This window comes from Phaethon aethereus (genome assembly GCF_964289735.1).
Source record: "Phaethon aethereus genome assembly, chromosome: 5".
Taxonomy (NCBI): domain Eukaryota; kingdom Metazoa; phylum Chordata; class Aves; order Phaethontiformes; family Phaethontidae; genus Phaethon; species Phaethon aethereus.
Window position 1 is genome coordinate 50,321,119 of NC_138579.1, and position 13,635 is coordinate 50,334,753.

Below are 13,635 nucleotides of genomic sequence, written 5' to 3' on the forward strand. Positions count from 1 at the left end.
CGAGTACAGGGGCACAATCACTTCCCTACTCCTGCTGGCCACACTATTTCTGATACAGGCCAGGATGCTGTTGGCCTTCTTGGCCACCTGGGCACACTGCCGGCTCATGTTCAGCTGGCTGTCAACCAGCACTCCCAGGTCCCTTTCTGCTGGGCAGCTCTCCAGCCACTCCTCCACAAGCCTGTAGCGTTGCATGGAGTTGTTGTGGCCGAAGTGCAGGACCCTGCACTTGCCCTTATTAAACCTCATACAGTTGACCTCTGCCCATCGATCCAGCCTGTCCAATTCAATGAAACCAAAGGGTTTTTTTGGGAATGCATAGTTTTCTGACTTATTTTCAGTGGTAGTTGTTGAAGTCTCATTAAAACCAAGTTTAAAAAGATTCTTTTGACCTCAGCATTCTGATTATATTACAATAAAATATTAATGTTAAAAAGATATGTTTTAGGCTAAAATTGGATCCAGATTAAGCCGGAATGCTTTATTTTGCAAATAAATCCCCATTTTTAAACTCTTTTTCTGAATTGGAATTAAATAAGCTATTAAAAACTGCATTTTCCTACTAATAGAAACTTTGTTCCTTAGCCGTCTCTCCTACTTAAGTAGATAGCCATGTTCTTTGGGGAAACTGTATCTTCCGTCTCAAGACCAATAGTTTAGTCTATGACACAGTTGGGATGCTGTGTCTGGTGTATTAATTCTGCTTACATGTCCACCATTTGAGAGATAACTGCAAAAAAAAACCTTACGGGATACATCTTTAAAAGGACAAAACATTGCCATTTCAGAGGCTTCTTCAGAGCAGTAAATGGGAAGTGATGGAATACACATCAGATTCCCCAGTTTATATATGATGGAAGTAATCCAGAGTTTTCTCTCACTTTTGGCATCTTGTGCTATAACTTTTACTTAATTTTCATTTTTTATTCTAGTGCCAGCAATATGCCTAAGCAAGTAGAAGTGCGAATGCATGAAAGTCATTTAAGTCCAACAGAGCACGGATCCAGGAACATATGTGTGCAGTTCTGCCAGTCACTCCACAGGAATCTGCTCCTGACTCTTACTGTATTTGGTAAGCTACATCCACCGGTCTGGACATTCCATGTGTATCTGTATTTGTTCATGTAGTAGCACAGACAGTGTCTGTGGTCATCAGCTGTTGCAGCTAAACAGCCAGAGAGTAAATAGGATGTGACTTTAGTTCGGGGGTGTGTTGTGCTACTGACACAATACAGAGCAAATCCATACCACTGAGATACGTTCTTTATTTGGTTTTGAATGGAGTGTGATCTAAGTCCCAGGGCCAGTCAGATAAATGTCATTCAGTAGAACTAAATGCATTACACATTTTTTCTCTCAGTTATTTGAAATAAAGACAAAAACTCTTCAAAATTTCCTTTCCTTCATCTTTTATCTCTCAGTTCATGTTCTGCTGCTTTTAAGGTTTGTCTCCATCTCTGTAGCTGTAAGCCAGCGCTCTGTGATCTCATCCTGAAGATTGTCTCTGGCTTTAGCAGCTTCCAAATACTTTAACATTTTATTGTGGTTCACTGGCTCTTTGCCTGTTTCTTTTGCACTGAAAGCCTAACAGCCAAACGCAGCAAATTCATAGACAGACTCTATTTTGTTATTGTTTGAAAGATCAGCTGCAGCTGGTCTTGAGCTGCAAATTTCACATCCGTATTTTTCAGTCTTCAAAACCCGTACTGCTGAAGTGTGTAGATAGTATTGCTTTGAATCATCTTTAGAAGGTGTCTGATGCAGTTCCAGAAAAAGTTTTAAATACACATATATTTTCCATTATATCAAACTGATACTTCAAAGAGTTATATTTGCTGCAAATCATAAGTCAGGCTTTGCTGTCAAATTTTATTATACTTCAGACTTGGGCCTGGGATCAGGAAAACAAAGGAATCCTGGATGTAATCATAAAATATCCATTCACAAAGACCATGTTGTGAAAGTAAACATGGCCTTTTTTCCTCTAGACTATGCTTTAACAGCCTCAATCCTGAAAGAGGGCTTTAGGTGTTATCACTCTATAAATCTAAATAAGTGATGAAGGGATTGTTTGTGATTTGAGAACATTAGCACAAATTGAAGAGAAGCATGCAGACCATCAAAGAAAGGGAGTAACAAATGAGTACTAAGAATCAAGTTTTCTTCAATTATATGTGCAGTATTCCAGATCAGGTACTCCCTTCCAACCCCCCCCCCCAATAAAACTTGAATCTGTTTTCCTCACAAGACTATTCTAGGTTTCCTGCAGGGTTTTTCTTAGGCTGTAAAATAGCTACTCATGATGACCTTGTTTTCAAGTGGTTTCAACATTCTTATGTTAAGAGCTAGATGTCGTACTCTGAAGAGCTGGGTCCTAACCTTGGCTCTTCTGTCAGTTCTGTATGGCCTTGTATAAATCACTTCACCTCTTGGTGCCTCAATTTTGTCAGCTGTAGAGCAATGATATGAATTATAATTGACTATCCCTCGGTGTATTGCAAGGCCTACACAGTATTAGTAAACCTGAACAACATTGTGATTTTCAGCAAATTTGTATTTGCAGAAGCAGAATAGTACATTAGGTGTAAGTTCAGCTGGCAGAAGATTCTACATCATGACCACTTCTCTTTAATCAGGAGATACATGGCAAGCATGTTACAGCCTTGTATTAATCAGAAGGCTAAGCTTTCCAAAATCTGTCTCTGCACCAAAAATCAGCTGCCTTATATAACAGTTGTTCTTCTAGGCTGTTCTTCTGGGTTATCAATGTGCATTCAGGTATATTTATGTTACCTACCTGCTCTCTTTTTCTTCCAGGTGTTATCCTGGGTGCACTGTGTGGGGGACTTCTTCGTCTAGCAACACCTATTGACCCTGACATCATCATGTTAATAGCCTTCCCAGGAGATATACTTATGAGGATGCTAAAAATGCTGATCCTCCCTTTAATTATCTCCAGTTTAATCACAGGTAAGATCTATTAGCCATAAATACTTTAAGATGCTTGCTACAGATATTGCCTGGTTTGCTTTTTGTGATGTAGGAAGAATACTACTGTGATTCTGTCAGGGATTTTGCAGTTGCGATGTGTATTTCAGAGTTAATTTCTGATTAACTTCATTGGCTTTAATACGTAGGTGCTCCAGTGAATTTATTTGCAAACACATGCACACATACTAACTTCTTGAACATCAGAAATTTATTAATATGCTGTTTCACCTAATTCCTGCAATGAACCTTGCAAATAAGATGGCATGACTCTAGCAAGCCTAGCCTTCTTAAGGCTGTGGTATCAGCCAGACCATGGCCAGTTTGCAGCAATCAAGGGCAAAACATGGTATGATCTTTATTCTCCCATGCCTTCTTTGCGATTAGATGGAGTCTTAAATGGTTCTCTTCAAATTAGTAGCAGCAGACATTGTTCATGTAAGAGCTGTAGGGAGAAGCTTCAGTAATGTAGCTAGTGGTGAGAATTTCAGTAGGCACCTGTTAGGCAGTCATTACACCTTGCAAATTATAAAGGATTTTATTTGATGATTATTGAATTGAATATTGAGTTTCAATATATTTGTTTGTTTCTTAAAATAAAACACCTGCAGGACTGTCTGGTTTAGATGCTAAAGCAAGTGGCCGATTGGGTACAAGAGCCATGGTCTACTACATGTCCACCACTATTATTGCTGCCGTGCTGGGAGTGATTTTGGTTTTAGCCATCCATCCAGGGAATCCAAAACTCAAGAAACAGCTTGGTCAAGGGAAGAAGAATGATGAAGTATCTAGTCTGGATGCTTTCTTGGATCTGATCCGAAACCTCTTCCCTGAAAATCTAGTCCAAGCATGCTTTCAGCAGGTAAGTCCTTCTACTTCTTGGTAGTATTTTTTACATTTTTTACTTACCAGGGATGTCTGTAAAGTTAATGTCATTGTTTAGGTGAATAACATAAATGACGATGCACAGAGAAATACAGGTCTTAAGTCTTGAGCATGTAAATGAAAGAACATTATTTATAGTTGCTTTGGTTTATGTTGTAGTTATTATTTAAATTAATAGATTTTTTTAAAAGAAGATTATTTTTAGTTTGTTGTTAAGTAAACTTAAATTTTTTACTCACTTTCTATACAATATATACAGTCATGAATGCTGGCTTGGGCCTGAACAGCTGATGAATTTTGGGATCTTTCACCCAGGTTGAATTGGATTTTAGTTGTTAGTTACAGAGCTGATGGTTCTGCAATGCCCTGTTTGTAATATATGGATGATCTTCATTCCAGATGATTGCCAGTGGAAATGTACCCCAAAACCCAACCTCTCATAACTTCTATTGCTGTCTTAGAGTCCAGACTAGGTAGGGAAAATACAGTCAAGTGGCTGCCCACCTACAGGGTGGCTCCATCAGGCCAGGTTTCAAGCATATTGGGAAAGAAGGATGCTTGCACCATGTGTTGCTTGCTCTATAAGTAGATAATTTTGTCTGAAAGCTTTTCACCAATGCTTAATCAAAATAACTTCAGTTCAAGGGATAAAATAAATGAAAAATGCATGCTTTCTAATTTCTGCTTAAGCATATTTCTTGTACCTAAACTGCTTTTTACTGTAACTACATTGTTTGTCAATAATGCAGTTGTTTGGTTTTTTTTTATGGAACAGGCTTTGTTGCTAAACCTGTTCTTAAGTCTTCCTGTGTGAAATGGCATGATAGCTGCAGCTCTGGTTGTGGCCGAAGAATAAAGTGAAAACAAGAGGGGGAAGGGAGAAGAGGCCATGGAGGGTGCAAGAATGGAGGGCAAGCTAAGCTGCTGAAAGGGCTTGGATTGCTTTACTTCTTCCATGGACTTCCTCATAAAAAAACATAGTCCTTGGTGTTTAAAGAGAGGACGTTCTCAATATTTCCAAATCATCATGGGAATGTCAGTCATATGGTCAAACTGCGGGTGGCTAAACATCACATGTAATATGAAATGTATTTTTGCATAATTGAGTGAGGGGAGAACAAGGTGCTTATGTTTTTTTCTTTCTTTCCCTCATTTGAACTGTGGAAGAGTGGAGAATTAAATTTCTGGTCCGTTGAAAGTGGTCAAATAGCTCAACAAAGGGGAGAAAAAGCAGGAGAAAGAAGAATTAAGCTACCTATGTCAGATAGTTTTCTTGGAACCTTAATACTGCTTTTTCAGTGTGTGTAATATCAATATTCAGGTCACTTCACTGGTTATGGATCACCAGTTCCATTGACCATTTTTAAAATTAGTGTTTAATTTTATCAGATTCCAAACAAATTGCCAGTGAAAGCCTCTGCCACAAGGCCACCTTTCATTTGCAAAGTCAGTCATGCTCCTTTTCAGATGGAACTTGTGCCTTCTATTAGCCCTGAACTCCTCAGTAAGGAGTTAGGCTTTACTGGTGTCTCTCTTTATTTAGGAGGAAAATTAACTACTTTTAATGATGTCAGAACATACTTTTTCTTCCTACATTTATACAGACCCTCTCCATGAGCATTCAGTGTTTTGAGGTTGCCTTAGAAGGAAGAAATCTTTTACAGAAATCCTGTGAAGAATTATTTTGAAGGGTGCGCAGCAATGGTACTGTGTAGCTGTGGTCTGTGGAGGAGTTTTACAGGTCTTCCCTTGCGACCAGGCAGAAAGCAATGAAGAGAGTCACTTGCAATTCTGAGGCAGTCCATTTGCAAACTGAACTCTCAATATCTCTTGAATTTTTGTATGGTCCACAAGAAAGTCTTAATTTATAATGAAAACTGCTCTTCCAGCCGACATTTCTAAAGTTTGCTGCTATACCCAGATTATTCTTTATCCAAGTGGGTTTATCTCTTTAAAAGTTCTTCCTAGTTTCTAGGGTCAAGCTAGGTGCTGCAAAGCCTAGTTTCTAGGCAAGTAAATCCCTATTGTATCTAGCAATAGATACAATACTGGCATCCCCAGTGTGAAGTTACTCAGCCTTCACAGTGACACATTGCACATCTTTGCAGCTGCCATGCTAGCACTCATAAACATTTTTATTTTAGTTCAGAAATCTAAGCCAGAAATATCTAAAACCACACTCATATGACTTTAAGTTGAAAGTTAAAGTTATGTGTCATGAAAGAGAATGGCACTATCATCTGTAAATATGACTGTGACATTTAAATGTTTTTCTGGCCTCAGGTGGTGTTGTCAGAATCTAAACTTGATGTTAGGCTCAGCATTTTTAGTGACTGTGGCCTTGGGCAAAGGAGGGCTGAGGACCTTTGACTTAAGTGACTGTAGTGGAATTTGTGAGTGTGTAGAGTCTAATGTTTTAACTTTAATTTCTGTGACTCGGTTCTTACATTCTAGATACCTCACATAAAAAATACTGTGTTGACAACATCCTTCAGATAAATTGAATCTCTGAAAAAAATGTAAACGTGCAGTAATGTTGGATTGTTTCAGGACAACTGAAGAGTTTCTCATACAAAGCTATGTAGGTTTTCTGACTACATCCCCCTCTCTAGATTTAGACAGCAGGTTTTGAAAGGAGAGACATAAGGTATTTTAAAATCAAATCTGAATCATCATCCATAGTACTACAATGTCCATCTCAAGAGGAAAGAGATGCAAATGTTCTTTGAAAGGCTAATGCGCAGTTTCTGATGCCTTCCTCAAACATGTTTGTAGGAACAAGGAAAGTAGGGAGCAGATGGGAAACCATGGCAAACCAGTCATAGCTTCCTAACCATTTTGCCTGTCCCAGGGCCATGAAGAGGCAGGAAAGACTCAAGGTGTGAAGTGGGAGGAGAACATCGCTTCTAAAAGCAGCAAGTCACCGATTTCTCTTTTTCCACTCCCTCCTCCCTTTTTTCCCAGCCGTAAACTCAAGCACATTTGTCCCCCTACCATTCCTTCCCAGCTTTCCCTTGACCCTGCCTTTCATGTGCCAGGAGGGCTCCAGAAATATTCAGATGCTGATGTCTTCTTTTTTGAGGTGGTCAGATTTAATTCAATAGGTATCTGGCAGCTTTGATGATTTTTCTGTGATCTGTCCTTTACAATATTTTAATTAGAGAGCTCAGGGGATGGTGCGTATTCCATTTTGAGCTCTTGCAGTCACCAAGTGAAGTGTTGGAAGGTCCTAAGTTTTTGATTCAAGTTGACTATCAAACTATGATAACCTGAGCTTGGCAGACCATCCTGAATAACAAGCCTTACTGCAGAGTTGCTGCTGTGACTGATCTTAGGGATACCTGCCTTTTGGTACTAAATAAATGGTATCAACATGTAACATACAATCTGTGAAGCACCATTTGTGAACCATCTGGACAAAGGGGCTAACTATCTGTAAAATGTTACACTGTAGTGGTAAGGAACAAGTATTTGCCATACTTTTCACACTAGAGTAATGAGGAAGACTCCCAGGAATTTGTGACACTTGGAACTATTGAAAAACAAACTTATTTTTGAAAGAGGGGGTAAGAGGTTGTGGAATGCATGTCTAATCCTTTAAAAATATAGTTCCCTGGAATTTCAAGACTATTATTATTTCCTGATTTCCCATATGGATTACATTCAGTCTGTTTCCGTTCTCATTCTCCCTTTTTATTGCTTTCAGATCCAAACTGTCACCAAGAAAGTACTGGCACCACCACCCATTGAAGGACCACCTAATGTCACTGACTCTGCTTTTGCTATGATGAATGAGACAGTGCGTGAAGCAGCACCAGAAGCCCAGCTGGTCATTAAGAAGGGACTTGAATTTAAGGATGGCATGAATGTCCTGGGTAGGGAAACTTTTGCCGTCAAATATATACATCATATGTATGACACAGCTTTTGGCTGTGACTGGGTAGCCAGTGTTATCTGATCTGCTCTTCAGTGCACGGTTAGTCTCCCCAAGTAATCATCAAATGTTATCACCTACTGGGCTGCCCATTGGTCTCTGAGATGAAAATCTAGTGGTCTTACTAGAAGTATGACTGTATCACAGAAACAATCAAGGGAATTATTCTGGATTGGCAGCTTTGCAGGTATGAATTGGAGTACAGTGGGGAAGCATGTAGGAGGTACCTAAAACATCCTTTCATCCTAGAAGTAGCCTACCTAGACTAATACTAATGCATCTTGGCAAAACAGTATGGGGGAGAGCTTCAGGAGCCAGTGCTTTACCCACCCTGTGATGAATTTGAGCTCAGTTGTTTCCAGTAGGTGTCTCAGGCATGCTGAACTAGAATTTGGCTTGAGGCAGAGCCTGAAAGTGAGAGGAGGGGTGTGAACCGCACCACCCAAGAAAAATCCCAGAGAGGCTTGACACATCTCTGAGTCACGACTCCCTCCTCCTTTCATCTTGGCTGCTGACCTTTACCAGGTGCACATTATGAACAACTGCTGTTGTGCCATCTTGTCTGGACAAGCCAACACGTGGGGGTGGTATAAAGGCTTTGCCTATCTGGGAGATATCCTGAAGCCCCTGTTCAGATTGGGTGAGGGTGCAGGGGAACAAAAAGCCACCACACCACCTCTGTTTTCTCCTCTGTTCCTAGACTCACCATTTTGTCAGCCCAGAGAGGAGTGCTCCTCCTTCACCTTCTTACTTTCTGTATGTAGGTAAAGTCAGTCACAAATTAGCCTTCAATTTGTAGCCTCATTGGCACACCTACACTTGAAGATACATGGGCTTTGTGGCAGCATGTCCATAGGGCTGAGGCCGACACCTGTGTTTACAGATGTCATCCTCAAAGGGGGACAGTATGTGGCAGTACCTAAACCACTGCTTTATCTCACTACTAGGCCATCACTTTGTAGGGGCAAATGGCCCCTTACAGACTCCTAACAGCTCATGGGCTGCTCCTGCTGACACAGTGGCTGCTGTGCCTGCAGAGCTTCTCCAGGTGTTGGTGAGTTGGTTGGCAGTGGGTGCTTTGCACAGACATGGGGGAGATAGCACCAGTAAGCTGATCAGAGATGATTTGTTCGTCTGCAAAGCAGCGTGCTCTACAAGAGCCAGGAACCACTGTATTCTGCCTGCCTCCGCGGCTCCTCCTTCCATTCAACATCTGTGGGCAGAGGAGCTGCTTTTTTTCAAAGCTGCAAATATTGGCATTTTGTACCCTGCGTGAGGCAGCAGCTCATTGCTCAGGCTGTTGCCCTCACCTGCCTTTTTTTTCCTGGAGCTCTGCTTATGCATTAAAATGAAAGAGTACTTCTAATGTGAAAGATGCACTACATTTACTGCTGGACTTGTTTTGTGCAGGCTCTGTCCTGGATAAGTAAAGAGCTAGAGGGCTGAATACAATTTCTACAAAAAAGAAGTACACAGTTTAGGTGGGGGATTTGCTGTAGTATTTTGACCAATGACTCTCAAATGTTGCAGAGTTTTTTGGTTTGGTGTGGTTTGGTTTTGAATGAAGAAGTGAAAATGTTGAGGAATTGCCATCCAGCTTGCATAAACTGTACAAGCCAGGCAAATTCCTGCAAATATGAACGAACTTGACTCTTAGTGACTAATGTAGCAGCTTATTTGGTATTAATGAACAAAACCACCTACTAACATTTTCTGATGCAGTGTCTGAATTCCAGGAAGCTACTTGGTCGTTGATTGAAAAGCTTTTCATCATTTCTTTATGCTGTGCAGCACACAAACATATGCTTCACTTCATATTCAAGTGACTCAACAAAGATAGCTTGGTGCTAAAGAACGACTTTCTAGCCAGGAGGTTAGATTTTAAAAAAAGAAGAAAAAAGTCTGGTTGCTAAACCCAATGTGACGATATAGGACAGCCTGTCTTTCCCAGAATAGTGGTAGCTGAAATTCCTTTCACTTGAATACTTTTGTGTCCTGATGGATTTTTCCTTAGGAATTTCCTAGCTGAGTTCACACATTTGTTAAATACTGAACTCTTGTCATGACTGAAAGTTTATCGTCAAAAGGTGGCTGAAGATTCAAACCATCTGTCCGTATCAGTTAATAATCCCACCATGGACACTGAAAATTGTGGAATGGTAAAGGTTAGCATTGGAGAGACACTTCCAAAGTAATATATGACAGATGCAGTCAGTTGGTTTTTCACACTGATAGTCCAATACTCCAGACTTTCACACCTTAGCATTTAAATTTAGGAGCCAAATGTTACTCATATTGAATTCTATGATTATGTATCCACTGATAGCTGGTTTCAGTGAGGTTAATCTGTTTAATGGGAGTTCTGTGGCTTAGTTTAAAGTGCAATACCCACCTTCTCCTCCCACCCCCACCTTTATTTAACCAGAATACCCCTGGCCTGCAAAAGTTATGTTCTGGGGCTGCTTTGCCTTTCCCTGTACTCCAGGACCGACTAGTCTGTAGGTTGAATCTGTCAAGGGACTTTTGTAAAAGTTTAGAAATATGTTCTTGGTCTCTAGTGTCTACTTTAACAACAAAGATGAGTCATAATATGGTGCTGTGTTGCCTCTCCCATTTGCCAGGGGCTATGAGGTTTCTAACAGTTGCATGGCACTGAGAAGATTACAGTATAGGTATTTTTTTGATGATCAGAACAATTAATGAAAAAAGAAAAAAACATAGTTGGGCTGTGAAATTGGAAATTAGTAAAATAATGAAGAATAAAAGATGTTCTGAATATGATCATGAAAGTTGAGAGTGAGTCCTTATTAAAAAGACTCAAGAGATGTGTAATACACTATAGTTCTGGATTAGCAGCTAGTATCAAGACATTGACTAGATGCAAAAACTTCCTAAAAACATGGTTTTACTTGCTTTTTTTTGTCTTGCAATTTTTTCCCAATAGGTTTGATAGGATTCTTTATTGCTTTTGGCATTGCTATGGGGAAAATGGGAGAACAGGCCAAGATGATGGTGGATTTCTTCAACATCCTGAATGAGATTGTAATGAAGTTAGTAACTATGATCATGTGGTAAGTTTTTGAATTCTAACTTCCAGAAAAAAAAAAAGATTTAAAAAAATCTCATAAAGCCCTAATATAGCATACAGTGACCACAGTTTGTTAGTAAACAATGTAATTAAATAGTTCATTTTTTAAAGCCTTGACAAGTATTTTAGAACCACAGCAGCATTATTTCTATTCAGTGAGGATTATTTAGGACCCAATTTGAAATATTTCTGAAGGTATTCTGTTCTTTGTTTACTGAAATCCAATACATGCAGGTACCAGCAAAGGCCTTCAAATGCCACTGATTATGGAAGTTCATTACATAGGACGCCTAAGCAAGCAAGAACACCCCACATAAGAACACCCAAATCTTCCTTAGTGGTTAGCATAATCCCAGGGTATTAGCTAAGAGGTATAATTACAAAGAAGCCTGGAGACACACTTTATTCACTGCCTTCTGTAGTAAAAATACTTTACCACCAAATAAAATTCCAGTGGTTTTCAGTGATGTGTAGTCCCTCCACTCAGTTTCTGCAGAATCTGTGTTTTACAACCTCACTGCAATGGGGTCACTGGAAGCTATCTGTCCTGTCCTGGTTTTGAAGTATACTCATTCTTAATAATCAGGCTTGGCTTGCTTTCAAGGGAGTTACTTTACCCAATTAAGACAGAGCCCTTGTTTACATTTCTGGAAGGGGATTCTCTCTTTTTTTTGAGATGTTTCTTCCGAGGGCTTCCCCAGAGCTCTTTGTACACAGTGCCAAGCATGGCCATATCACACAAAGCCAGTTTTTTGGATCATAAAAACACACGGCTACATTTGGCATTGTACTACTGAGTTTCGATTCTCCTAGGTCTTTGAGAACAGAAATAGCCACTCCAAATACAACACACATATCATGGCTCATTGATCTCTGTGATTCCCTGGTGTCCCTGGAAGTGATTTCCAGAAAAGGGAGTAGGGTGCCTGAAGCACAAGACTTCAGCATCATCATGGTTTCAAAGGGAGACTGTTATGGAGAAGCAATGCAGATAGCAATAGTGATGTGGAAATGTGTAGAACAAAAAAAAGAACTTCGAGCAATGACTTTGCATTCCTGTTATGCTTCTGCTTTTCTGTAGATAATCTTGCTGCATAAAAACACAGTTGTTTTTATTCACAAAGCCCTACTCTTTCAGTAGTTATTGTAACCTGCTGCTCTTGACTGTCTATAGAGAGATGGTGACTATACTCTCATAACACTCCAAGAGCTAGAATTTACTCTTACTTCACTTAGCACTAGTTGGTACACCCAAGACATAATACCTTGCCTACAGTATAAATTTTCTCTAGTAGTCTGTGTTGCAATGGCAGGAAATATTCAAGTTTAAGGAAATTTACTGTAAATGTTTATTTTTAATGATGTGCTTTTTATTTCTCTTTTTCTGAGAAAGGAGATTGATGTTGGGAATTCCACTTCTTCATCTCTGTCTAGAATTTTTAAAGAACTCTTGTGGCCAAAAGAGGGCTTTTTATGTGTGCTTATAAAGACAAATGCACTTCTTCATGCAGACTTACATTTTGTTTGGTTTATAATTTCTCTGCACAGACAGCTGTTAAGTCTCATGGCAACTCTCATGACTCTCGGGAGCATGGCATTTCTACACAAACATAAAACAAATCAGACATCTGGCTCTGACACCATGTAATTCTTTATAAGAAATAGGCTTTGTTGAGTTCATTCATAGGCTTTTTATGATAAGTGGTATAACAGTTGTCCTTTGCATTTCAAGTGACTGAGGGCTTTCCAGGTTTCTGAAGCAATGTGCTTCAGAAACCATGAGAAGTTTCTTACAGAAAACATGAAGCACTCTGAAAGTCAGTTTCCTTTGTATGGTCTTTAATTAAGCATCCAAATTACTAATCACTTTTGAAAATACTCATTACCATTTGTTTTCAGAGGGGCATTTTGTTTACTGTTTCTCCACATTACACACATTACTTTCTCCCAGCTTAATTTTTAGAAAACAGATAAAGTGAATGTCACTTAAAAATATATCATATACTAACTTTTACCACTGCAGGTATAAATATTGTCTTCTATCCATGCACTTTCAGGCATTTTTCACTATAGCTGATTATTATGTTTATTTTTAAAATAATATCCATTCATTTCAAACTTTTTTATTAACATACTGTGCTACTGTTACCATCCTACTTAAAAGTTCCATTTATGCCATGGGGGAATCACATGACTGAGGTGACAAAAACCCTCCCCTAAGTAAGTAAAGCACATAATTAATGAAGAATCCATAAAGTAAAAAGCATTTGTCTAAATTATTGAAAGAACATAGTGGAAACATTTGCAACCTTCAAGATAAAAGCAATTCATTTCAACAAACAGTTTAACTGAAGCAAATAATGGAAATCCCTGAAACCAGATAAGCAATGGGTTGTAAAAGTTATGTATTAAGAACAAATACTGCATCACTCTTCATAATGTCCAAACCTGTGTAACATTATAGTATTCTTGTACGATGTTATTCCAGGATCAAAGACTATTCAGGAAATGCATATACCATTCAGTGGGATGGAATAAAATGTAGTAGATGGGGAATTTGCTGGAGACAGCCATTTTTTTTTTAAAAAGATGTGTAAGCTGTTCCATCAATTCCTGATCTGCCATCTTAGTGTTAAGCCTGAGAGCCCTCTACTCTTTCTGCAGTCTATAATCTGTTGAACACAACTTTTATGACTACACTGCAAAGACTAGTTCTGTCTATGCTTGTTCTCCTTCTCCA

The 13,635-nt window shown here is 39.3% G+C and overlaps 1 protein-coding gene across 1 annotated transcript in view; it reads left to right on the forward strand.

Moving 5' to 3' along the window:
• Window positions 1-942: 942 nt before the first annotated feature.
• The window catches only part of SLC1A2 (solute carrier family 1 member 2), a gene marked incomplete at both ends in the record, with an annotated part of 33,346 nt that continues 20,653 nt past the window's right edge, over window positions 943-13,635 (forward strand). Inside the window, 5 exons of the mRNA XM_082000338.1 lie at window positions 943-1,072; window positions 2,818-2,970; window positions 3,600-3,850; window positions 7,580-7,748; window positions 10,752-10,878. Of these exons, the coding sequence (XP_081856464.1) occupies window positions 943-1,072; window positions 2,818-2,970; window positions 3,600-3,850; window positions 7,580-7,748; window positions 10,752-10,878 (830 nt within the window). The remainder of the gene's footprint in view (window positions 1,073-2,817; window positions 2,971-3,599; window positions 3,851-7,579; window positions 7,749-10,751; window positions 10,879-13,635) is intronic.